Source organism: Thermobia domestica, chromosome 12 (genome assembly GCF_964235325.1).
Source record: "Thermobia domestica chromosome 12, izTheDome1.hap1.1, whole genome shotgun sequence".
Classification (NCBI taxonomy): domain Eukaryota; kingdom Metazoa; phylum Arthropoda; class Insecta; order Zygentoma; family Lepismatidae; genus Thermobia; species Thermobia domestica.
In genome coordinates, this window is record NC_137465.1 from 161,303,030 (window position 1) to 161,330,421 (window position 27,392).

The 27,392-nt window shown below is 33.7% G+C and overlaps 1 protein-coding gene across 2 annotated transcripts; it reads right to left on the reverse strand.

Moving 5' to 3' along the window:
- Positions 1-318: 318 nt before the first annotated feature.
- LOC145666796 (facilitated trehalose transporter Tret1-like) lies at positions 319-27,096 on the reverse strand. 2 transcript variants are annotated; one of them, XM_081734355.1, is made up of 3 exons: positions 26,510-27,096; positions 11,240-11,345; positions 319-6,072 (listed from the first exon to the last, which is right to left on the reverse strand). In XM_081734355.1, exons 1-3 carry the CDS (start codon positions 26,597-26,599, stop codon positions 4,760-4,762), a joined length of 1,509 nt encoding a protein of 502 aa, XP_081590481.1. In that variant the 5' UTR covers positions 26,600-27,096; the 3' UTR covers positions 319-4,759. The 2 variants fall into 2 exon arrangements, with proteins under 2 accessions (XP_081590481.1, XP_081590482.1); XM_081734356.1 differs by lacking the exon at positions 26,510-27,096 and adding an exon at positions 24,829-24,849.
- Between the last annotated feature and the right edge of the window lie 296 nt (positions 27,097-27,392).

Sequence of the window (27,392 nt, forward strand, 5' to 3'; positions counted from 1 at the left end):
AGTTCGGGAAAAAAACCGTAAAAAATGTTTTTTTTTTTTAACCCAAAATTTCCGGTTTGTTTGCAGGCCTTCACAACACTACTAATAACTATAAGTTTATCTGTATTGTCCGTGTCATTTGAGGCTTGCTAAATCCTGAATATATAAATCTGTTCACCTATTGAACACTTCAGGTCTATAATGACTCATATTTATTATATTATTGATGCTTACGTTTTATTACTTAAGACAGTAAATTACGTATTTTTCGTTAGTTCTTTTGAAATTTATCTGTCACTAGGGATCTCCCAATTCATCTTTGTTAAAGAAAACACTATCTACGGAACTTCATATTTTTTATCAACATAATATAATTACAAATAAATCGCTTACATGATTCCTTAAAAAGCAGGTGTGAATACTATAACCTTTCTAGAGTATAGTTTTAAATACATGAACACACACAGTTCAATATTATGAATCTTCACATAATAATGTTTTTCACATATGGCAACTATTTACTACATAAATACACGCATCTTTTCCATTATAAATTCTGCATTAAATTTTTATATCACAAGACCATTGATTAAAATTCATAATCAGTGTAATAATACAGGTTAAACAGATCAAAAATATCTGAGATTCTCTTGGCCGCGTTACTGATATTCCCACACGTAAATGAAAAGAACAATTCTAATATAATAAAATTTTACCAGTAAGCAACCGGTATGACTCAATAGATCACAAGAATGATTACGCCAGGCATATGAATGTATCACGTGGACAAATAACATGAGTTTGCTGCACCTTATTTGGTCACTGTATATATTACTACTATTAAAATATATTGCACTACTAATTATGATTGGGGTTGCTATCGCTGTGTACTATTCTTTTTAATGATACACTACCAAACCCATCTAACCCAAACTCCTAATATGTAAGATATGGACAAACTGAGCGTTGAGAAAATAAATAATTGGAAACCAAATATAAAACATATTTATATGGAGCTAAGACAAACTATTTGACATTTGAATGTGATTTGTAACCTTTATTCAAATTTAGTGCACTATAAAAAGCGTCAGAAAATAATAACCGTGGCAGTTCGTTCTCTGTCTGTTTTTTTGAAGATTATCAGATCTTATAAAAAAAATGCATCTATTTTTTAAAATCCAGATAAATGTTAAGACATTCGAAATTTATCATGGGCATAAATTATAACTGATGGATCTTGCATGAGCAGAATGTAATCTAAGTACTCGCCCAAACGCCAATTGGAGCATACAATATAGGTGGAATTATTGACAAAAATAGTTTTCGAACAAATCTCGATAAAGGAATAACATTAGCAGCAAAATGAAAAGTAGAATTGGAATTGGGTTCCTCTGCGAGGCTACAATTTGAGTTCAATAACCGATGCAAAAATCTTTGTTTTGTGCAAGGTTCAATGAGTTCTACACCTCACAAACATTAAGAAAGTCAACTACACGTTTGGGGCATATATATATCATTATGTGTTGAATGAAAATCTACCACACAAAATATAACATTTGTCCGAAAGAAAACGGTTGAGTTCTTAGTGAAGACGCTATTTCTAAGTTGATCATTAGTGTCTGATGTTAAGAATTGAAGCTAAGTGGACAAATTTTCTTCGAAAGCCAAAGTAATCAGCGCAAAAGAGCTGTCAAACCTTGTACGCAGTGTCACATTAGTCGAATAATGTGAGATGGACTTTCACATTTTGCACATATATGGAATTCTCCAAATTTCCGACTATTCCATCACTTTTCAATCTCCACTTAATTGAATAAATACTTCTTGTACTTTTCGTGGTCATTTTTCAAATTTTAATCAACAAAACCGATTATTGATAATCAGAGCAAATTGAGGAAGCTGATTATAAAATTCTAGATTTCAATGAAATTCTGACGCTACTGTATTTTCTGTAACAGGTTAAAACTTAGTACTCTGTTACTTCCATAATGCACAAAAGGGTTTTAATTTTGTAATGACTGTCAATAGGCAATCTCAGACACAATATTGCATCAAAGTACAAATTTAACTAAATAAAAAAATAATAATTTATATTCATAAGTTCCATCGTCACATGAGGACAATGTTAACAATCATTTATAGGAACAATAGTTTGTTACAACATGCTTACTGCTTCCAGAAAGAAGTAGAAACAGCAAAAAACGTAACAACCCGCCCGCCCCTCCAAAACTTTCAAATTATCGACGAAGAAAATTAACAAAGCTCACCAAATATAATTGATTTGGAGTTGAAAGATGAATAAGATTCTGTTAATTCTCGATATAGTATACTTCCAATTACAACATACGAATCTCAGATACATTTTTAACAAAGAGTACAACGTTTAAACAGAAAGAAAGAAAAAAGTCGGAATAATTAATGTTATCTTCGTCGGATAACAAAGTAAATTCGTAAGGTTGTGAATCGGAATAACAGAAGTCCAGCTAACATTATAAGAATATGAATGATTTGATTTTTACTTGATATGTATATTGGGAGACATTTCGTATCACAGAAGTTTTTCGAGGAACATAGAGCGTTTCTGCGAAAATATAGTTTTAAATATGCAATTATTACGTAAAATTTAATAAATATAATGCGCATAGTACTCTCTATTACATGTAACATGTAAATATAAAATACAATTAAGCTCAAGAAATGCAACACATTCCAATTCGTCGAAACATTGAGTCAATATTTAAAATATCCAAAAGGTATTTACCATATGATATTAGATATTCTTCACAAGAATAATTATAAAATATTTCTAAATATAGGATCATAAAATGCTGAAAAGTTACTTACTTTTGAAAACACATCACTGTCATTAACGTAAAACAATTTAAAGTCTCACCATATTATTGATCTTATCTACTAATCTCCTAATAAATCCAAGGAATACACCGATTTTCAAACATACACAAAAGCTTTTCTTTCTTGTTTCCATTTCAGATTTTTCTTAAAATTTCTATTAATTTCAGCAATTACCTAAGTTTTCACTCTCACAGTATTATGACTTAATAACATCTTAGAACACATAAAACTACAGCTTTTTAAGAGCAATCCAAGTAAATTATGTACTATTTTTCTTTCTTGATTTATATTTTACAAAGTAACTGTATACCAGAATAAAATACATACATAAACAATTTCTAAAATATTTTCTAAAATATTTTGGTTGCAACCAGCCAGGCGTGAAGCGTTTTTAAGTTCTATAGACAGAAGTGTGCAATGAAAATTTAAATCTGCACTGTAAAAATTGTTGTAATCCAGATAAGCGCTGTTATGAAGTTGGCAATAAGATGGTTAGTGTTACGGTCCAATAATGGTATCTATATTTTAAATGACTAAAATGTATACAATAAAAATAGCACGATATTTAGAGAACCTGAATATCTAACGGCTAACTTCATCAAAGAATGATTATCTGGATTACGGTTTATACAGTTCAGGTTTGAACTTTTATTCAACAATCCTTTCCCAAATTTCATTGTATGTTAGTGATTAAGGCTGACAATTTTCAACCGAAATATTTCAGAAATTACATTTACTTATACATAAAAGATAGAGTTTGGTAAGATTGTTCTGTTGTTTTTTGCATTCCAAATTGGTATATCGAAGTCAGAGTTTTGAAGATACTGTTTACAGCTAAGAAATACACCATGATCGTTTTTTTTTTTTTTTTTTTTTTATTTCTCAAAATAATCTTAGCTGTAAATATCTAAGAAATTCCAATCACTTTATTTCAATGTTTCCTCTACCTTTTTCTCTTTTTTTTAAAAAAAAAAAGTGAAATGTTTATGAAGTAGAAAAAAAAACAGATATTTAACTTGGAGCGACTCTTATTTGGTTTCTATTACTAAAATAGACTAGTTGACTCATCACAAGGAACGAGTTAGGATAATGAGGGGGCACAGTTAAACATCAAACACTTACAATAGCATTCTTCTAAGTGATTGATCAACAGGTACAAGTAACTGAGTATTTCAGTTGTTGAGTATCAATCGTTTTCTGGCAATATGCTAATACATCTGGTAACATTAATTTGATGACAACAATTTGATATTCAACTACATTACATGATAAATTATTACAAATTTTCATTTTCGTCGTTTTCCGTAGTTGATAAAACGTCTTTGTATCATAAAGTCACCAAACCACATATGGAAATGCCTTCCGGGAAAAAAAAATATTACAAGATGCACTATGCTGTTATAAAAAAAAAATATAAAAAATGCAGGAAAAATAGTATATTGGATTCTTTCAATATAGTGTTAAATTATTAAATTATTGACGCTCGGTGGAGTGGACGATGATTGAAATTTCATATAATGTCTTAAAGAGAAATTTTGTACCTATTTATAGAGTATAATTTGACAAACAACAATTCTACTAAATTTGCATGTGTATGCACCATCTTTTATACGCATGCAGTAATTGCAATTCAATAGATTCACCTAAAAATAATGTAGTCTTTAAATGCTTCAAGTTGCTATTAAATGCAAATATATTTTCTAGTGATATTTCTTCTTTTCATTTGATTTGTATTTGTAAATTGTTTCTGTTTATAAAACTTCGTCAATATTTTAAAATTATCTACGTACGATACGTGTCACAATTATCACTTCTCATTTTTTTAAAACAAAACCATTTATTTTGTAAATTACTTATTACTGGCCCTTTGTTTAAGCAAAAGATATTCACCTTCATCTCTCGCAACTTGCTGAGAAAACCTGAAATATCATCGCGACAATGGAACAGAATTGAGCTCTCTTTGAATATCATCTAAAGATTTCCCTTTCGTTTCAATTACTACAAATGCTACAAACATAGTTGCCAATACGCAACAGCCTCCGAATATCCAAAATGTTGTATAAATCCCAAAATCATCTACCATATTTGTAAAATACTTTGTAACCACAAATGCCAAAGCCCAGTTACAGAAACACGACGCGGAACTCGCGATGCCTTTAATTTCTGCTGGAAATATTTCCCCGATCATCATCCACGGTACAGGACCGAAACCTATAGAAAATACAAAGATGTATAGGGCCAAGCTCGATAAAGGCAACCAGCTAATATTGCTTATGTCCTCCCCTCTGGCTTTAATATAAAAATACGCTCCAAGCGTTGATAAGCAAAATGTCATTACGGTACCTGAGAATAATAACAAAGTCTTTCGTCCTGCTCTATCAGCAAACATCATCGAAACAATAGTAGCGAACACCTGGACAGCACCCACTATAATGGTTTCCACATTTTCATCAATATTGCTACCTGCATCCTTAAATATAGCCACTGTATAAAAAATAACCGCATTAATACCACTTAACTGTTGAAAAATCATAAGACCAAAAGCAATGACCATCGCTCTCACCGCTGCTCGTGTGGAAAAAATCTCCCGAACAGATGTTCTGCATTCTACTAAAATTCGAACAGACTCATCCATTTCATGTAACTCTCGCTCATAATCGTAAGAACTCCCACGCAACCAACGAATTGAATTAACTGCCTTCTCGCGTAAGTTCTTCTGCAGCAAAAATTGCGGTGACTCAGGCATGAAAACAAACATCACAAAAAAAATTATAGGAATTATGCCACAGATTATCGACAACACAGATACTGAGACATAAGCTCCAACTACGTATGTGAATAAAACTCCTGTTACAACCATCAGCTGGAAAAATGACCCTAAAGTTCCCCTGATTCGTTTCTCTGCTATTTCACCCACATACACAGGTGCAGCAACACTAATAGCCCCACTGCTCATACCAGTCAGAAATCGCCCAAAATAATACATAAGCGCTGAAGACGAAAATATGATTAAGCACCAACCAGTCAGCAGAGGGACTACACAAACTAATAACGTCACTTTTCTTCCGAATTTATTCATAAAGAATCCTGTAGGAATCGTAGTACACGCAGCACCAAGAGTCATCAAACCAGATATCCACGATGCTTCCTCTCTTGTAATTACATGGCGTGCTTCCAGGTGTGGAACAGCTGGTGAACTCCATCCCAATACCGTTCCAGCAGCAAATGCTGCCAAAGTAGCTGTATATAAATAAATAAGTTAATGCACATATTACACACAAACACAAGTTACACACAAACATAATCTAAATACGAAAAGTCAAGGAACAGTTACTCCCGAATTAACACCTCTTCAACATATTGAGCTCTACTTTAAATATTCTAGTTTTTTCAGGACATTATTTATTTTTCTCCTACATTCTCCAAATTTAACTTCTAGCTTCTGAGCATAACATTAGAAAATGTATTGTCCATACAATTCAAAGCAACTGATATTTGACTTTTGAACAAGGCTAATAAAAAAGATTAATTTGTAGATAAAACTGTGCTAGACTATATCTGTGTTAAAGCATGCTGCATGCTATTAATATTCCTACAACTTGTCATCTTCACTCCTCTCTAGTTCCTCTTCGTGGCTAAGTAGCTTATGATATAACATTTTTTCGCACCATGAACGCTATAATTTTAGCAGTAACCAACGAAAATAAAAAGAAGTTATATTAGTTTATCTTTTCACAATAATGTTGGTACCGTTGCTAGGAAATATAGTGGTTGTTAGTTTTATATGTTTATGTAGTAGTTTTATTATTTTTTCAAAAAAAAAATAAAAAAAAATAAATCTAGCTCCTCATTTCTCTTTGAAAAGCTCTACTCTTACTTACAGTTGGAATTAAACCAAACAAATGCGGAATTTCCCTATCGAATTAACATCTTCATTTAGAGGCTGAGTATTAGAATTTTCAACGTACAGTTGCCAGAATATCGCCTTCAAAATCAAAGTGAATGGCCAGGATTTTCAAAATGAAAAAAAAAGTACTCTGATAATATAACCTTGTTACTTATTAGTATCCCCAAAATTATGCATTGTAACACAATACTCTGTTTCGTCACTTAAAAAGCAATAGTTTTTCGTTGTTACTTCCTATAGCTGACGAATAGTAAATTTGGGTTAAATTAAATTACTTTTTCTCTCTCTTGTACATTTGAATCGATCATTTAGTTACCCATACTACAACAAACTGCTGATATATATATATATATATATGTATATATATATATATATATATAGGGTGTCTTAAAAGTCCCCTGACATAGGGTAACTCTTTTATCATCAGAGTTACAACAAAATTTAAGAGGAAAACCGTCTCCAAATATGTTTTCAATCTAAAGTGAAGGAATGTTTTAAATCGGACAAGCCGTTTGGGCTGTACACTCTTTATGCACCCAATGTTAAATGAAAATTAAATGTTGCCATTTACTTGGACCTGCAACATAAGTAAATGAAGTTACTGTTTGAAATGGGGGCTGGCCATCGACGCGTTAGCGTAAAAGACAGTAACTTGATTCACTTATGTTGTGGGTCTAGGTAAATGGCAACGTTGCATTTTTATTTAACATTAGGTGCATAAAGAGTGTACAGCCCAAAGGGTTCGTCCGATTTAAAAAAAATCCTTCACTTTAGATTGAAATCATTACATTTGGACACGGTTTCCCCTCTTACATTTTGTTGTAACTTTTGTAATAACAGTTACCCTATGTCAGGGAAAATTTGAGACACCCTATATATATACAGGGTGTTTCAAAACAACACCGACAACGTTTGGGAGATGATTCCTGACACCAAAATAAGACAAAAAGTATAGACCAACCTGGGTGCACAAATGCTTCCTTTCGGAGTTATACGCTGCCGAAAACATGAAAAATTGAACTTTAAAGGTACATAGCTCCACAACTATGGGACCTACCGTAGTCGGGTCAAGATTTCGCTTAGGAACTCTTATGTGGGTTTTCCAAAAATACATGTTTCAGAATCTTAAGGTACTCATGAAGCAATTTTTATAGAGGGAGTTTGCCTACGGGCATATAATTTGATGTGCTCTCCAACTACTTTCGTAAAAATTGTTGCGAAAGTACCACAGGATTGTAAAACTTGGATATTTGGATAGGGCACATACTAGTTCCTAAGTAAAGTCTTGACCCGACTACGGTAGGTTCCATAATTTTGGAGCTATGGACCTTTAAAGTTCAATTTTTCATGTTTTCTGCAGCCTATAATTCCGAAAGGAAACACGTGTGCACCCAGGTTGGTCTATACTTTTTCTTATCTTTGTGTCAGGAATTACCTCCCAAACGTTGTCGGTGTTGTTTTGAAACACCCTATATATATATCCGTCCAACTAAAGAAAAACTAGTCAACACTTTCACTCTATTATACTTAAATTTTTATCTAACTTATTGCTCTCAAAGTTTCTTTTAAAAAAACTGAGAGAAGAATATTGTGTACATTTAAACGATACCTAATCTTTGTAATTATAAAAAAGGAAACTCATTTAAAAAAAAAATTCCTGTGGTCTCCAAAAGATGTTTAACAACTAATAAAATAACCAGATACATTATGTCATACAAATAGATTGTTAAAAAGAAGTAATAAAATAAATTTATATCAACTTACAATGCAAAAATTATATATATAAAGAAAGTAAAAGCATCGATAAATCATTCTGCGGAGCTCCCTCATGGCTATGTCGATAGCGTGCACGTCTTTGGCGCAGAGCATCCGAGTTCCATTTCCAGCGGAAGCTCATCTAGTTCGGATTTCACATTAACCTCTAGGTCAGGGCGCAAAATTTCGGGCTAATGGCGACTACAAATTTAGAACTGGTGACCAGTGTTCAGTAGCAATGGTTTCTGCCTAAACTCGCAGGGCTGTTCAGTTTCTGCTTCGTACGAAAATAATTGTCACTGAGTAAAAGAAAACACGGAATGTGAAGTCATCACAATGGACATGGAAAGTGTGAAGTCTTCACAACGTTGTAATTCGCTCCTCCTTTCCCACCCTCCTGAATCTGTCTGGTTTTGAAATTTTATGCCCTCATGTAATCTTTTTCTTTGTCAAACCAAAGGCCATAAGGGGAGGGGGAATGCTCTCATAATTTGTACGTGAGAGATACTGGCAACCATCATTTTTGGATTGGCGAATGCGTCTGACTTTGAAATTTTGCGCCCTACTCTAGGTCCATGCGCCATATAGCCTCACTGCTGAACAGGATGTTAAATCAAATCATCCTGCAGATTAGACAGGTATCTCCTCTCTTTAATTTTCTAAGAAGATGTAATAGAGAATAGTTTGTGAAGAATGTTATAGTATGGTGAATAGTCTGTGAAGAGCGTAATACTAAATGGTTTATAGTGTTTGGCTGGTGAATGGTCTGTGAAGAATGTTATAGCATAGTGAATAGTCTGTGAAGAGTGTAAGAGGACAATAGTCTGTGACGTTTGGTATTAGTCGACAGTTTTGTGGGCAGGAATTGGCGTGATACAAGTGTGCATGTTACAAGAATTGAAAGGAAAAGCAGGGATTATACAATATTTCTTAGCATGAAGATAACAATTAGTATTCATAAGGTAATTTGAAGTATTGTGTGCATGTATCTGTATCTGTAAATAAAGAGTAGCCTAGTTTTGGGAAGTTGTTATTTAATTAGAATAAGCCATTTTATCATAAACTTTCATTTTATCATAGACAACTACCTGGCTTAGCGTCAAAAAGTCTGTCGTTGTATACCTTATTGAGAAAAGGAACCACATGGTGTTGGGGTGAACGATATGTACAAGAATTTGCACAAGCGAATGAACTGCTGAAGAAGGCGGAAATACTACACCCATTTGATGAGAAGGAAGAAGTACTGGTTACGGATACATCATAGGATGGAATCGGCGAAATGCTGTGTTAACAAAGTGAATAACAAATTGAAGACGACTGCGTGTACGTCAGCAACACTGAACAATGCAGAACGTAACTACGCCCAGTTTAAAAGGGAAGCATTAGAAATGATACATGGAGTAAAGAAATTTCATAAATATTTGTTCGGTAGATGTTTTACGATTATTACAGATTCGATGCCAGTTAAGATCATGTTCGCAGAAAAGGCTATTCAAGACGCAGCTTCACCAAGACTTCAACGATGAATGCTGTTCTTGTCTTCGTATGACTTCAAAATCCTTTAGAGTAAGCAAGTGCAAGTTGCAGATTTTCCAATCCAGACTACCGATAAATGAGTCAGCAGTAGATGTAAAAACAGACGAAAAAGAATTTATAAGTCAAATACTGTTGGCACCATTACCAGTCCAAGAAGTCATGGAGGCATTGGAAGCAGACCGACTGTTATGTCAAGTGAGAGACTGGTCCAGAACTTGAAAGAAGAACATACTACCACAGAGTTAAGAACATTCTTTAACAACAGGCAAAGACTTTCAGTTGTGAACAATTGTGTGATTATGGAAGGCACAACAGCACTTCTACATAAGTCAAGGAAGAAATATTTGGAACAGCTATATAAGAATCACCTTGGAAAGGAAAGGCAGAAATAATTCAATATTTCTTAGCATGAAGATAACAATTAGTATTCACGAAGTAATTTGAAGTGTTGTGTGCATGTATCTGTACCGGTATATACAGAGTAACCTAGTTTTGGGAAGTTATTACTTAATTGGTAAAAGTTACAGCAAAAGACACAACACATAGACAAATTTACCAATCTGCACACAAATAAGTCAAACAATAATAAAACCAAAGACCTTCACTCATTTGTAAGTAAGGGGGCTGCGATGGCTCAGTGGTGGAGCGTTCACTTCTAGTGAGTGCTGTTCCTGGGTCGATCCAAGCTCGCGCCAAGTGGACTTTGTGATGGACAAACACTCCGTGTATGGATTTTCTCGAGGTCCTCTCGTTTCTCCCCCCTCCCCCACTTTCTTCATTCCACCATTTTCATTCATTTCTCATCATCACCGTCTCCTTCGGCCTATACGGCATAACCGTGGGGCGTAAAACTGAAACCTATAATTTATTTCTTTCGTTTATAAGTAACACTTCTTACTTGGGGGTCTCTGGTTGACTCCAACTCCCTTCAAGTGGGCTTTGTGGTGGACAAACACAGTGTATGTGTGTGTGTGTGTTTTTCGGAGTTTTCTCGTTTCGTACAACTTTCTTGATTTCATCATTGTCATTCATCTCATTATCATCGTCTCCTTGATACATAATCGTGGAATGTTAGACTAAGAAAAAAGTCCTTTATTCTTTATTATATTTTTGTTATCTAAAATTCCAACTGCCCAGTAACAAGAATATTACTTTTAATTAATACATTCACAATAAGAACAGCCGAGAGACGCACTTTTTCAACTTTACCTGAAAATGTGGCTACAAACTGCGGGAGCTTCTTAACTTGCAACTGTTGTAAAACTGGAGAAACCTCATCATCTGCTTCCGGGCTGAACAGATTACCTGAACTTTCCTGGAAAACAATGAAATACATTAATTTTGAATATTAATTCCTCCATGGTCAAACAATTAGATGCGCTCATGCATATCAAGTTCACAAATAAATCGAAAAAAAAATGTATTTATGCAGAATTTCAGAAAACAGGAAAGTGTTGAGATATTATGAACTGCTATTTGATATGTCTATCGGTATAGTGAATTGTCGGAAAGTTCCGGATCCAAGTACAACGCTATACAACGCAGCAGACATAAAGACATTAACTAGTCCACAATTCTAATAAATTTGGAAAATATAATATAACTAGCAAATACCCTCACAGGTTAATGCGGGCAACATTTTGCATTCTTCCTTCTATTTCTTTAGCACAGAATTCGTCAGAACTTGAAGTCTCTAATAAAAATAGAAAGGCTCATATGAGAACCTTAGTGAACCACCTTCTCTTCCCTTCTAAGCCAGCTATTAAGAGACACTTAAATACGTGATTAATTATCTTAGATGAATAGTCGAAACTTCATGTCTGTAACCTTAAGGAATTCCGAGATATTGACATCTTATTATAACAATTGCTAACCCCGTTTTACCCCGTTTACTTCCAACCATTTTTTATTCTTTTCTAGGTAAAATATCGAAATGTTGCAACACGTCTTCAATTAATATATTTTCAATGAAAAGTCTAAAACCTTGAAAGATTCCGAGATATGGATATTTTATTATAATAACTACACATTCCCAGCCCCCAATTCCTAGTCGAATAGCAAAAAATGCTTTGCTAGTGGTACCTTACGTCACAAATCATATGTACTGTTCAAATTTCAAGTTCCTAGCTTAAATAGTTTGGCCTAAGCATTGGTCAGTTAATCAGGACTTCTTTTCTTATATAGAGAAATTTACATATTTTTGCTGAAATATTCTATCGACTCGTATTTATTAATTTCGGACGAAGTTCAGTCTCAATCAAATCTGTTTCTATCTTTTTCACGCACTAAACATCACTTATACGATGATTTTAATGTTCATACTGGACAAAAATTTAAGCAATTGACAGCAAATGATCGGGCTTTGTTAAAGAGCATCAGTTCAATTTTATGGCACATTCACTTGTTTAATATTTTCAAAATTACTTTCCTAGGGCTACTGAAACGGGTTATAAGAACAACTGTATTAGCAAGCAAAATATTATAATTTTTCTTCAAAGGGGTTTTCTTGTAACTTGTTTAAGAGTCTTCATCCCGGCGAAATTAAAATGCCGCTAATTTTACAGAAATTATGTGATATCTTCAAATAGATAAAAGATAATCCAAATGTAGAACAAGAGCGCCCTAGACAATATTATTTTACATGAGAAACCGTTATCTCGACTCATTTATCTGCTTTCGATTTCGAGCCATTTTGAAAATCAACAATTATTTTCGCGTTTCTAAACAGCTGAAAACGGAAAGCCACTAGGTGACTCGTGATAACGGTACCTTACGCAAAACAATATTGTCTAGGGCGCTCTTGTTCCATATTTCAATTATATTTTATCTATTTGAAGATATCACATAATTACTGTAAAATTAGCGGTATTTTAATTTCGCCGGGATGAAGACTCTTAATTCTGTGGATTGATGTTCTTTTAACAAAACTCGATTCAAATACAGTGTACTTCTCTGTATTAACTCTCACGACAGACGGGGATACGGTCGCGAAGATTGCTCATTTGTGGAGCGACGGATCCCTGGTTCGATCCCAGACCACAAAAGTTGTCAGACAACATCGTGCCCGTACGATTTTCCAATTTCCTCCTACATCATTATTCCACTCCTTCACAGTCACTCATTTTCATTAATCCTCCGTCTTCTTTAGCATAGAATGTAAAACTGAAACATTTCTATCTCAAGACCGGCAAAGTTCTTTTGCTTTCCCTGGAAGTTCTGTAGTTTGTTCATATAGTGACAATATTTTCGTATAGTTCAATAAGTTCGTATAGTTCAATAAGTATCAAGATGCATAAAAATACACTTCAGAACATTTCTAAAGTGCTTATATATATTCGAACAGAGTGCCCACCACATGCTTCACAGCTTCTTTAATTTTTCTTTACCTTCCTATCTGATAATATTAGCGAAAGACATTACAGTTTATTATTATTATTATTATTATTATTATTATTATTATTATTATTATTATTATTATTATTATTATTATTATTATTATTATTATTATTATTTTAAATTTGTTTGGAGGGTGAGAATAAGTGTAATTATATTTTCACTATTTTATGGTATATAAGGTAGATAAATATATATCACTTGTATTATACAGGGTGTTTCAAAACAACACCGACAACGTTTGGGAGGTGATTTCTAGCATCAAGATAAGACGAAAAGTATAGACCAACCTGGGTGCACAAATGCTTCCTTTCTGAGTTATAGGCTCCCGAAAACATGAAAAAATAAACTTTAAAGGTCCATAGCTCCGAAACAATGGGACCTGCTGTAGTCGGGTCAAGACTTCACTTAGGAACTAATATGTGGGTTATCTACAAATACATGTTTCAGAATCCTAAGGTACTCACACAACAATTTTTGGAGAGGGAATATGGCTACGGTCTTATAATTTGAAGTACTCACCAACTACCTCTATAAAAATTGTTACAGAAGTACCGCATAATTCTGAAACATGGATATTTGGTTAGGGCACATACTAGTTCCTAAATAAAGTCTTCATCCGACTACAGTAGGTCCCACAGTATTGGAGCTGTGAATCTTTAAAGTTCATTTTTTCATGTTTTTGGTAGTCTGTAACTCCGAAAGGAAACATTTGTGCACCAAGGTTGGTCAATACGAAAAGTCTAGGTTGGTCTTATCTTGGTGTCAGGAATCACCTCCCAAACGTTGTCGGCGTTATTTTGAAACACCCTGTATATGTACGTATATGGCAAGTAAATTACGTTTCACAGTTGTAAAACCACGGTAGACTTTCAAATTGTTCTTTGGACGCTGAATATATTTCAGCAACCCGGATGTCGCTTTCTATTATCGTTTCTTTTCAATAGCGAACAACGTTGAAACCTTAGGGATCTATTCTTGGGACGTTCAGTCGACTGCAAAAAACCTCTTCTGGATATTTCTTCGTTTTTGCACCGCATAAGTCAATATTCAACCAATAAAAGGACTACTAGAAAATCTCAACCATTTGATGTTTTAGGAGTGTTACAGAAGAGTTTGTATGTTTCCTTGATACGCTGAATCGATTCCATAAAGCTACTCAACGTTGAACCCCGAAACAGTTGATTTGATTAGAGGATTAATGGAGGAGATGAAATCTATTCTTAGGACGCTGAATCGATAAAAAAAAAAAAAAAAAAAAAACGCTTCCCAATTTTTCTTACTGTTTTTGCTCTGATACCTGTCGACAGACAGACAGATGGACGGATATAGCCGTTCTATTAGACTTCCGACAGTAATGCATAGTCGGAATCATCTACCTAAAATCAAATTCATTAATATCAGAAGGGAAATAATTTCCATTTTCTACATTTGACGTTTAACAAACAGAACAATAAATAGGTATTTATTTAAAAAAAAAAATGGTTGATACTTTTATAACATGGTAAATTCGTGCATTCATACACAAATTAACTAATAGTTAAATTTCTTTCTAGGAGTTACCTAGTAAGGATAACACAACGAATGAATTAGGAATTATTTCCGATCTAGCAAACATAAAAGATACACCTACGACATTATGAAAAGACTGAGAAAATATGTTTGTTATTCCCCCAATTCTTTACTTTTGGAAATTTTTGTTCCTATCAGAATTATGAAAATTAATTTTTTAAACACGCAAAAACACTTCCTTTTCGATACCAATTTCACTTTTAGTAGATTTAATAATTAACAATAAATTATTAGCTACGTACACAATTAACTATATATTTCTACCTCAACTTGTTAAGATCTCCCTCGTGGCTATGTGGTTAGTGAACACACCTTTGGCGCGGGAGATACGAGTTCGCTTCTCAGTGAGAGCTCCTGTGGTTCGAATTCTGTTAAGTTGTAGGTCTACGTGTCATACAGCCTCACTGCTATAAAAAAAAAAAACTCAAATGAAACAAAGGGGAGAGGGGGTGACATCACTGCTAATTTCAGAAAAGGAAAGGCTTAGTACTCGCATATTTTATTTTATTTTCAAATAGTAGTAATAATAAAATTATTCAGAAAACAAACAATTATTTTGGATCTGCTCACAATAGAATTTTACAGGATGGTGAAAAGATATTGCCGCTTTTACATAAAGTTAAAAGATTGGAGTAGAAATACATAGTACGTGTAACTTTATTTTTAATTGTTAAACGCACTAAAAGTTAAATTCTTAACATAAAGCAAGCGATTTTAGTGTTTAAAAAAATCAGTGATTTTTAAGACCAGAACAAAATTCACAGGAATTTGTTAAAAGAGAAGCCACGATTTTTCATCATTATGATAGGATAGGATTTGCACCAAAAAAAAAAATCAATATAAACTTTCTACGATGAGAACAAAAATTTTCACAAGTACAGAATTAGAGAAGAAACAATTAACACGTCAGTAATCGACTTTTTAGATGTTTCTGTGTTATAATTTTCCAGGGAAATAACATTCAACCATGATTATTTAAAAAATCAAGTATTACAACCAAAATCAGTGCTAGGGAACATCACAAAGCGGATCGATAATCATTCACGAATAAAAGTAAATTTATAACAGGATATAGAGTCAGATCTATTATTTATTTATGTGATATATATTCTATAGCGTTCATCAGTAAATATTGGACTTAAAACTTTCTTCACAGAATAAGGTCATAACCAACCATATGGTGCACGGGGTCCTGTGTTCGATTTCCTGTGGGAGAACCTTGAAATTTGAACGCAATATGGTACTTTGGATTCCAACTTGAACTGAAGGACAAGTTTCATACCCTCGGTGCTGAAGGGATACTAAACTTCAATAAACAACAGCCAAGTAACCCTAATAAACCTTGTATTTCCTTTCCGTTCTCGTGAAAGATATAATTTGAATAAAGTAGCCATAAGTATAGTTTCAAGATAGCTACAAATTTCCTATAAATATCAAGAAATAATTAACAAATTTCAAGAAGTTCTTTATATCATAAGAGTCTATGAGGCTATCTGTCAATGTGATGGTACAAAAATTGGTAAAACAAAAGAGAAATATTGATACCAGAATAATGAAGCATATAAGAAAAGACCAGGATCAAGACCGTGTAGTTTTGTGCTTACCCAAATACCTAGGTATTTCCAAACATAGTATTAAGGAGGTCAAAAACATCCGCAAAGCCATCTTACAAAGTGTAAGGAATGCTTTTGAGTCTTGTTATATTAAAACCAAAAATCTTAACTTTAATTTAAATTATGGCAACCTTGACAACAACTGGGACTATCTCTCTCTCTCTCTCTCTCTCTCTCTCTCTCTATATATATATATATATATATATATATATATATATATATATATATATATTGACGTCAGTACTATTTGGCAATTCTTTTCCCTGTTTTTGCTCAAAGGTGCTACACAGGAGAAACCTGTTCGTGGAGTATGGGAATTGACATGACTTCGTAACATTTATTCTGTTTTATGTTGAGTGTGATTCGGTTATACTCTGTGAAATATTAATGTATTTATGTTGATGTATTTTTTTCTGAATGTATGTATATTAAAAATTGTACACGTATGTGGCTAGAAAGAACAGGTTTAGTTGGCCAACTTGATTTTTAATGCAATGGTCGACGTTACAATGCAATGTTAAAAAGTACTGTTGAGTTCGAAGTTTGGCATAGGCGCCGGAACCTAGGAGCTCAGATCCCTAGAGGCCCCAATTTTGTTGTTCAAGGGGATGAGCCACCTAATGTTTCAGTATCATTTTCTTGTTCTTATTTCTATAAAACAACTTTCCTAACTTTTGAAAAATGAATACTCAAGTCCATTTTCATTATGGGAACATAGTAATTTTTTTTTTAAATTATATATTAAAGGTTATTTAAATAATGTTCCCAAACAACTATTTTCTTTCTTTCAGAGTATTTATTAATAATAACGAAGACATATTGTTTGTGTATTATGATCCTTTATTTCTTCTCCCCCCTCCCCTACCCACACTTTCAACTGTTTACTGGTGACACTTTTGTCAATTTATTAACACGACTTGATTGTTTCTTATCGCTCCGAAAGACTATAGTCAAGATTTCTTGCCGTCCCGGTTATCAATAGCCTTGAAAGAAGAATGCTATTGTGATAATTTGTTGCTGCTTCGATTTTCTTAATTTATATTATAATTATTTAAGGGTGAGCAGTGTTAACTGCGTAAATTTGAAACATGGATCATCTGTAGTGAAATAATAATAATAATAATCTAAATGGAATCTTCATCATCATTGTTGCAACTGCATTGTGACGAGTTGTCGGTTGTTTATTGTTAAACGCGCAAGAACGGGGAAAGGAAATATATGAGGCGGGCAGAACGAGTGAAAGAACCGTTAATGGAAATGAAGGAATGGCCTAAGCAAGCTAAGCAGGGTATTATTGTTTCAATGAAAGAGGGGAGGGTAGCTAAGAATTGCCTAAGGCCACAAATTGTCTAAATCCACCAGTGATAAGGATCAATCGATTCTCAATGAACCAAACTGGAATGTAACAATTCACTTACATCGATTTAAAGGAACTCAACCTCCTAGAGTTGTCCACTTTTATTTACGAGGCACAGGTTTATACTATTTACCAATTAAACAAAAGTAGCAGAACCAATATGAGTTACTCACTTTACTTAACTCTAATCAGAGGTAATCTTAGCAGAATTAAATAAGTTGATCTTTTTATTTTTATAATCTTATTTTTAGTGTTGTAGTGCGAACATAATAATGATAATGGTGGAGTAATAAGCCAAAGTTCCTTCGGATATCTCTGATAATATATTCCACATGTAATTCGAAAATATAGCTTTTGGGAGAAAGGGGAATTTGTATCATAACTTCAAAATGTGTATGACTACATTGGTTCACTACATTGGTATTACAGCCTGCAAAATTTTAACGTTGCTTTCTAACTGACAACATTTTAAATTAACGTTACAAGTAATTGACATTTATATTAACCATTGGCCATATTTTCGTAATATGACGTAAATAAATAAAATATCACGGACTTGTACAACAATGCAAGTGTGTACTAGAAATTTACGAGATTCGATTATCATTTGTCTACTTCCACCTTCAGTATAATGAAGTCCTGCTGTATCGTAGTTATTCACTTATGTTGATAACTTCTAAATTGTAAAAACAGAGTTTCTTTACACTAACTAATAGATCATTCGAAATGTTTACTTAAAATTTGTTGGAGGAATTCGAGACTACGTAATAGATTGTATTAATTGAAGAACAAGTAAATAAGCAATCTCTCTAAAAGATATTAGTAACCTCGCAGTTGTATGTGTTTACTTATTACTTGGTCGTTGGGTTTTGTGCTCGAAACTCGTTATATATCGTCATGGGGTTTACTTGTTAGAGAGCGTTTAAGAACAGGGAGCCGATACTAAAATATGTGTATAAAATTTGCGATGAAAAGTCAGTGTCTGAAATTTTCTTTGTGTGTATTTGAAATGAAATTTTGAAAAATGAAATGAAATCTTTAAGTTTTACGTCCCACGGTTATGCCGGTTAGGCTAAAGGAGACGGTGATGATGAGTAATGAATGAAAATGGTGGAATGAAGAAAGTGGGAGGAAACGGGAGAACCCCGAGAAAACCCACGCACACGGTGTTTGTCCACCACAAAGTTCACTTGGCGGGAGCAGGGTTTGAGCCTGAGACCCCTAGCACCAGAGGTGAACGCTCTACCACTGAGCCACCGCGGCCCCTTGTGTGTATTTGAATGTGTATTTAGTATATGTTTTATAGTAGTTAGTTAGTTTAGGTATTGAATTTAAAAAAATAGTGAACCTTGATACTGTTACTTTAAACTTGATGAGAATGAGGAACGGGGAAAAGACTAATAATGTGATGAGGAGCTGTTTCGGAAGTGTAGCATGCGATCCACAGGTTGTGAAATGGAGAGCAGAGCTACTTATGTTTCGTATCCTTAATTTTCAGTTTACGAAATTTGAACTCCCTCCATTTTATTTGCAAAAAATTATCAAACATGCTATGGAGTATTTCGAAGAGAGAGATTAAAAAACTAAATCTCGTTTTCAGAATTATTTGGGAAATTTGTATGTGATCAAACCTGGTTTGTAAGTTGAATAATGTAACTAAATGTATCCAATGTTTTTTTTTTTTCCCTTTTATTCAGATTTTATAATAAATAATCGATTGGAAATAACTTTTCACTTCAAAAGCAGAAATTAGTATCAGTATTGGCAGATAGAGAAAATGTTCTGATGTTTTCACACGTGTTTATTGAGAAGCGAAAGTTAGAACAAGGGTTATTTCGAATGTAAATAAACACCTCATTTGCAATGTATGAGAACAGAACCGTGCGTGGAAAAACAGTTCATGGAATCTTCAAGCTAGATAATATTTACCTTCAAAATTAACCTATATATTTTATTAGATTTTTTTTTAATTTTATTTTTCGGCTTTACAGAAGTTAAGAAAGATTTTTCTCTTTCTTTGGAGTAGCCATTCTTTACTAATCTTGCCTCTTTAGTCTGTGACTTCCAGTAATCAGGAGTTCAGGTAAGCATCTACCGACCAAAGACATGAGAACCACTCGTGTCAAGTGTGGATCTGTGTCCAGGTTCGATCCTAGGCTCAATTTAAGTTTAATTTTACGTCTGTAGATGGTATCCTTTTATCGAACTGGGGCCATACGCTGAAAACAACTAACGGCCAGGTTGCGTTTCGGGATATGATTCCAGCATGACGGAGAGAGTTCCAAGGCGGACTGGAAAGTAAATATCATCGTTCTTATCATCCTAATACTAAGAATATCATCGTTCTTATCATCCTCTCAGTTACAAAGGTTTGTTACTATGGTGACACAGATAGATAGTAGTAATACAAAGATTCTAGGCTATATGAGTACATTATATTAATCAATCACTCATTGCAATTTAAGAACGGTAAGAGTGGTATTCTTCGGCTCTGACAGTTTAGCAGGGTTTGCCCAAGTGGGCCCAGTCCGAGTTGGACCTACCTGAAAAACAAAAGAACATCTTAAAACCCACCTGGGGTTTGAGCTTTTTGTTAGTATATTATTGGTACAACTAAGGTGATCACATTGAAAGTGATTTTTATCAGATTTTGGACTTTTCTTGGGCGAATTAGATGCTTTCACATTAAGGTATACAACAACATTCAACATAAGACCATTGTAAGGTTGCAAATGCACCGAATGAATAAAAATATATAAAAAAAAATAAAAATAAAATAAACTTACTTTAGCTTGAGATAATTATGGAACAAATTAATGTATGGATTATGCTTATAGCCTATTTGAAGTAAAATATACAATTTTATATTTTAGAAAATACTTTCCGTGAAAAGTGTGCTCGGCGACGCCGAGGGATGTTATCCCTCATACATTTGACAGGTTTAAGGACATAGGTGCCGATACTACCAGTAAATACATAGTGCATTAGTAAAACTGTTATTATTTTTTATTACCTTCGATTGTAACACAAGTATTCTTCAGTAAAATTTGGTTTCCAACAACAACGGTTTAGTTCAGTCATTTGTTGCTATTCTTCAAATAAGCATTCTGTAGAATCAACACCACCAATAGCGTAAAAATTCGTGTCAAATTTAAGAAGCTTACTGCTCAGCATTGCGAAAACTACGTAACACTTACTATTTCAAGTTGTGCTGAATTCAAACTTCCGTACTAGTGGAAATTTCGATGTACAGTAAAGAAAGCTGCATTTTCGAAAGAAAAAAAAAACGCGAAAGAAGTGCTTGGGAAATTCGCGTAATTGAATGCATAAAGCATCGGAAGTGAATACTTTAACAATAAAAATATTTATTTTACGCTGGAATATATTTACCTAGGTAATTTCATTTAAGACATTTTGAAACATTTACTTTATAAAATATGAATTATATCTTTGTCAATTGTTTTAAATTAATTTTCTGGAAAGAACTGTCTTGCAACAAGTGCTAGGGAAATTCTTGTAACTGAACGCACGAAGTATCGGAAATGAACTTCAACAATAAAACAACAACAACAACGCGAAAGAAGTGCATGGGAAATTCGCGTAAGTGAATGCACAAAGCATCGGAAGTGAATACTTCAATAAAACTATTTATTTTACGCTGGAAAATATTTATGTCGTATAAGACATTTTGAAACATTTATTTTATAAAGCATGAATTATATCTTTGTTTTAAATTAATATATTTGGTGTTCATATTGGCGAACATTACTGAGGCTCCTGGGATGATTCGATCTACATTTGTTCATCTCTGCCTGTACCACACATACTACAGTGTACCATTTTCTGTCGTTTAAATTTAAATTTTCGGGGTACAAGCATGAGACACACTGAATTTCATGTATAGAATTTGATGGCATACCAACGTAAAATTTCAAAATAGCGGCCATTTTTTCAAAATAGCGGGTATCCACGCTACAAATCACAAATTTTTGTTTCTTTAAGTCGAAACTTTCAGAGTAGAAGCACGAGACACTCTAAATTAGCTGTATATATTTTGGCAGCGATCCAACGTAAAATTTCACACTGGCGGCCATTTTTTCAAAATAGCTGTGAATAGAAAATTGTTGCAAGTCGTGACAATGATGATCTTGAAATATAAATAACATTTTTACCTCAAAGACATTGAAATATTTCAATAAAACCCAATTAAACCCGAGAAAACCCATATGGGTTGGTTTTTTTTTTTAAAAAAAAAGCTCGGGTTTTTTTCTAATCCTGCCATTTAGGTACAACTATCAACATTATTACTTTTCATATGGACATGTTAAGCCTCATTTTTCCATTTAATTAATACGTGTATATATCTAAATTAAAATAATTTTTCTTATCTAAATTTATTATAATTTCTCTTATCTCAATTTATTATAACTTTAAATCATCTAGTTTCTATTCTTATCTGAAATTGTTCTGAACGCCCTTACGAGAAAGTTTTCCTAAACATTCACTTGTCACCAAATGACTTCCAAAGTTTAAATTATATAAATGTGATAATGAAGTATTAGTTTGTGAATACTTATGGCTAATCAAAGCAGAAGGAACTCTATTAACTGCATCATGTTATCTACAACTAAGTATGAGATCAGTACAGTTTAGTCTCATGCTTGTAATCGTACAGTACATGTACACCAATCTGGAAAGTTTTGAATTCAAACACATTTGAATTCAGAAAATACAACAAATTGGGAAATGTAGGAGTAACGTGAAAGTACGGTTGTCTCATTAAAAACTTTAACTCGAAATGTTAAGTTACTAATCTCTAATTATGTTCTAAATCTCACAAAACCATAAAGCTGACAAAGTGCTTCCTATCTAACTCTCAAATCTAATATGAGTTTAAGAGCATATTATTGAGAAATAAAAAAAGCAATTAAAAGAAGATTCATGTTCAGCTTCATAAAGGGGTTGACGGAGTTACCGTACATATTGAGCTAATAATTCTTAGAAACTACTTCTGAGTTTACCACTTCAAGACATAAATATGCACTACACTTGTAGTATTCAGAAAACAGAATTAAACATTCTACAAATTTAAAAAATACTTTGTTACACACTTAAATTTAGGCATTCAAGATAAGGTGACTGTCTACATACTTGATCAGAAGTGAAGTTGAATAATCGGCAACGAAAGTCATATACAATAGGTATACATCCCTGCATTGATCAAGTAACATTCTAGTTTATGGGTTTATTTGCTTCGGCTCTTCCAAGCTTAAGGTATAAGTAAAAATACTATAAGAACAAATGATATAAAATGAAATTAGGTGATCAGTACGATACCCCTACGGTACCCAGTACGGTATACCTACTTTTGGGCCACCCTGTATTTAAGGGAAAAAAATCTGCAGGCGACTTAAGTAAACATTAAGTAATAATGGAGAAAATGATCAGTAAACTTCGTGAAATCTCCCACAGAGTAAACATCATTCATTGCTTGTACAGTATATGAAACTCTCATTGAGACAGAAGCCAGCAACGGAACGTGAAAACACACAACAAATTTCAACGGAATGTTACAACTAAAAACCTTCCCTTATACTCTCAGCTGAAAATCATGTTTAGGATGTTATTGTCTCAGCAATATTTCTATGCTTTCTGGGACCGTGTTCACGTGCCAGTTTAAGAAGCTGGAATCTATGTGTGATTACAGTATATATATAAAATTCCATAACTGTAATTTTAAACTTCTTGTCAGTTTCACTCAATATTTGTAAATTTATGGCCAAACACTTGAAATAGCTTGAGCCTCCTTTACAAAAATCTTTATGTTCAAGGAGACTCATTATTTGAAGTGTTTAGACACAAACTTACACGTATTAACTACAATTGACAAGAGGGTTTACGGAATGTTTGAGGGTCATTTGTTATGGAACTTCATATATACACCGTATAATGTGATTATAAACAGATTCCGGCTTATCTCAAACTGGCGCGTGAACAGTACCCGAGAGGACAGAAATATTGCGAAGAAAATAACCTCCTAAACACGATCTTTGGTTGGTGTGCAAGGTAAGAGTTTAAATTGAGAACTATGTATCCAAGAGTACATCACCGTACTATAATTATAGACTGTTGAAATTTTTGTGGAAATTCAAGAGGACACAGACAAAATGAACGACGTAAGTGATACAAGTTTCTCAAAACCGTAAGGAGTAAGCACTGGTAGCAGTGGCAAAGTATATAAGATAAACACACAGTTTATTAAATTTATTAATTTGTAAAGGAAGAGTAACGTTCAAGTAACTTATTTATATATGCGCGAAACATAAAGTTATTTATGAGTATGGAAAAAGCGTTAGAAAAAGTAATTCATTATTATACAGTAGTAACGCAAAGTTAACTTGAGATGACCAAATATTTCTCGCACTTTTCTTTCTTTGTACTTATACTTACCATCGCTAACGCACCCCATACGGGCCCGCAAGCTCTGTCTTGTCCTACACCGGAATATATATATATATATACAAAGCCACTAGCTTGTAGTGAAAACCTAACCCAAGTTAGAGCTGTAGCGTAAGTATATCTAGGGATATGGAAACTCGATACGAGAATGTTTCTTATGGCTCGCCTGAATCTCACCTGGACAAAGCAAGGTAATGGCATGCCGCCTAGCGCACATATTTTGCAGCAACAAGGATATAGGTCTAACTACTGAAAGAATTTTAAAATCGTTACCCATTATTATTAGGGCGTTTTTGAACTTCGCCTTTACTAAGCATAGTATTGTTAAGATGCCGACAGTGGAAGCATTGAAAGATAACTAGTGGAAGAATTTCAGAAAAAAATGTTTCTGATGGTTTCCTCACCTTCATCCGTGCCACGCATGGGCATTACTCGAGCAGGCAATTCCACCAAACTTTGACACATATCTAACGTTTTCAGGTTAGGTTAAAGCTTTGTATTTCTTTTAGCAGAGAATGTACTAAATGAGGACCTCCATTACTACTTGCAGATTGACTTTAGGAGGGCTCGGTATAAATACAGTGTGGACGTACAGCATAAAAACTACAGTGCAAAAAACGAACTAACTTGTACTAGGTAACCACTGAAAAGCAGGGAATGATATCTAACCGAGCCAGAGCAGGAGCGCAGTAGAGGGGCCCGAGTGGTAGCAAAGGGTGCGTCCGTAGGCAGGCGTCAGCGACGGGAGTATACGCGTCAACAAAAATAGTAGAAAATTATATTTATATAAACAATACTTTCACTATCACTCAAAATTCATTTCAATATTCTGTGCACGACAGTAATTACTTATATTCACATTCTCATTCCTTCACGAAAATGTTACACGTCGTACTTTACCTATAAATTTTCTATTTGATAGAACCGTCTGCTCGAGTAAACCCCAAGCATGTGTTATTATACCTCTCAGAATAAATAGATTCCAAAGGAATAAAAAAGATAAGTGATATCTTGACACTTAACTTCTATGTTAACAGCCTTGGGTTAAGTTACAATGTTGGTCGTCCGTTTCTAGCAGAATTTTGAAAATTTACCGAAATAAAATGGATAATTTGCTCGTTTGTGTGCTTGATAATATGTAAGGAGAGCGTAAGTTGTGTTTGTTATCTTTATATGCGGTTTTAAACATGAACTATTTGGCAAGTACAAGAAACTATTTCGCGCAAGGTTACCACATGGTTGGATTGTGGGGGAGTAACGAGCATTTGTATCCTGAAAATGGCTACATGTGTACAGAGAAGTTTCATTTGGTATGCTCACGCAGAGACGAAAAATAAATTATATTACTTGTAACAAAATGGGTCAAAACTTCCCTAACACTAAACTAACCCGACCGTGCCCTACCCTATCCTACACTACTTATCCCTATGTTACTTTATTCTACTCTACCCTAGTACTATACTCTTTTAAAGCAATCCTAAAAATTGATGAATTTTATAATTTCGTGGCTGATATTACGCTTTTTGTCAAAAAAAAAAAAAAAAAAAAAAAGGCGGATGACCAACTTCGGAATAAATGCCACAGTCGTTGAACAAAATGATAGGGTATGTTTAGTACAAGGGGTCCAGAAGCACGTAAAAAACACAAAATTTACAGGAGAAATGAGTGATGCAAGTACTTAGACGTAACATAACGTAACCAAATCTAACCTAACCTAACATAAACTAACGTAAGCTAACCTGAACTAACCTAAACTAACGTAATATTAGTAGAAATAAGAGAAATTCTATCATTTTTAAGAAAATTATGCGGGACTTCTACCCTAATATAACATAAACTAAACTAACCTAACGTAACCTAAACTAGCCTAACCTAACTTAAACTAACCAACCCTACCCTAAACTAACCGAATGTGAACAGAAATTACCAAAATTGTAACATTTTTTAGAGAAAAGAGCTGGACCCCTTCTGCTAAACATAGGCCCAAAATGATTACATATAACCATTCAAAGACTGTAATTTAAATAACGATGAATAGAAGTTAAAACTATAGAATAACTCAATTACTGTAAAAATTGTTCCTACCGAGGGTTGTAGAGTCGGTTGACGATTAATCGAACTTATTATTGGTGGATCCTCTGAAGTGTCCAGTAAGCGCTCAGAGTCTTGATTCATTTTAGTTGATACGAATTTTGTATATAACAGTAACAATAAAAAGGTTGTTCTGTCAATGATCGGGGCAAATAAATGTTACTATACAAAGTGGGCGTTTCTTTATGGAAAATACATCACAACATTTCACACTTGCAATAATAACCTTGGTAACTTAATACCGCACTTTAGTCGTTATCATTTAACTGGAATATAACAGAATATAGCACTTCAAGCTTTTGTTTATATATTTGTATTTTTGATAAGAACACAACTTCTGTCCTCTGTAGCAGACGACACTTGAAGAAAACATAACACCACAGATGTATTGTTTGTGATAATAGCTAAATTATGAAATACTTTAAAATCTTATATTCTTATATGACACCAAACTATAGTTATTTTCACTAAGTTATTGACGTGTAACAATCGCACATATGTATTGACTATGACATGTAAAAATAAACGTATATGAGGTTGATATATTGTCAGAATTTGTTTAACACAATCAGCTGTCGGCAATGTTGGCAACACCTAGGATTACTTCTCCGTAGAAAGGGTAAAATTTCACTCTTTTCATAGGAATTTTCGTTAGGGATTCCTTCACTTCTGAGCATAAGAAAATAAATTCCAGAATCTAATACCGTACCAGTATTCGCAGAAATTGTGAAACCTAATGCAACGCGAAAGAAACAAATATCAATTATAAGTCCTTTGCGTATTACCGAAAACTAAAACGCAGCCTTTGTGTTGCATTGTTACAAACCATTACGGAATAAGGCCACAGGCGCCTTCATAGTCTCGAATTATGAAAAAT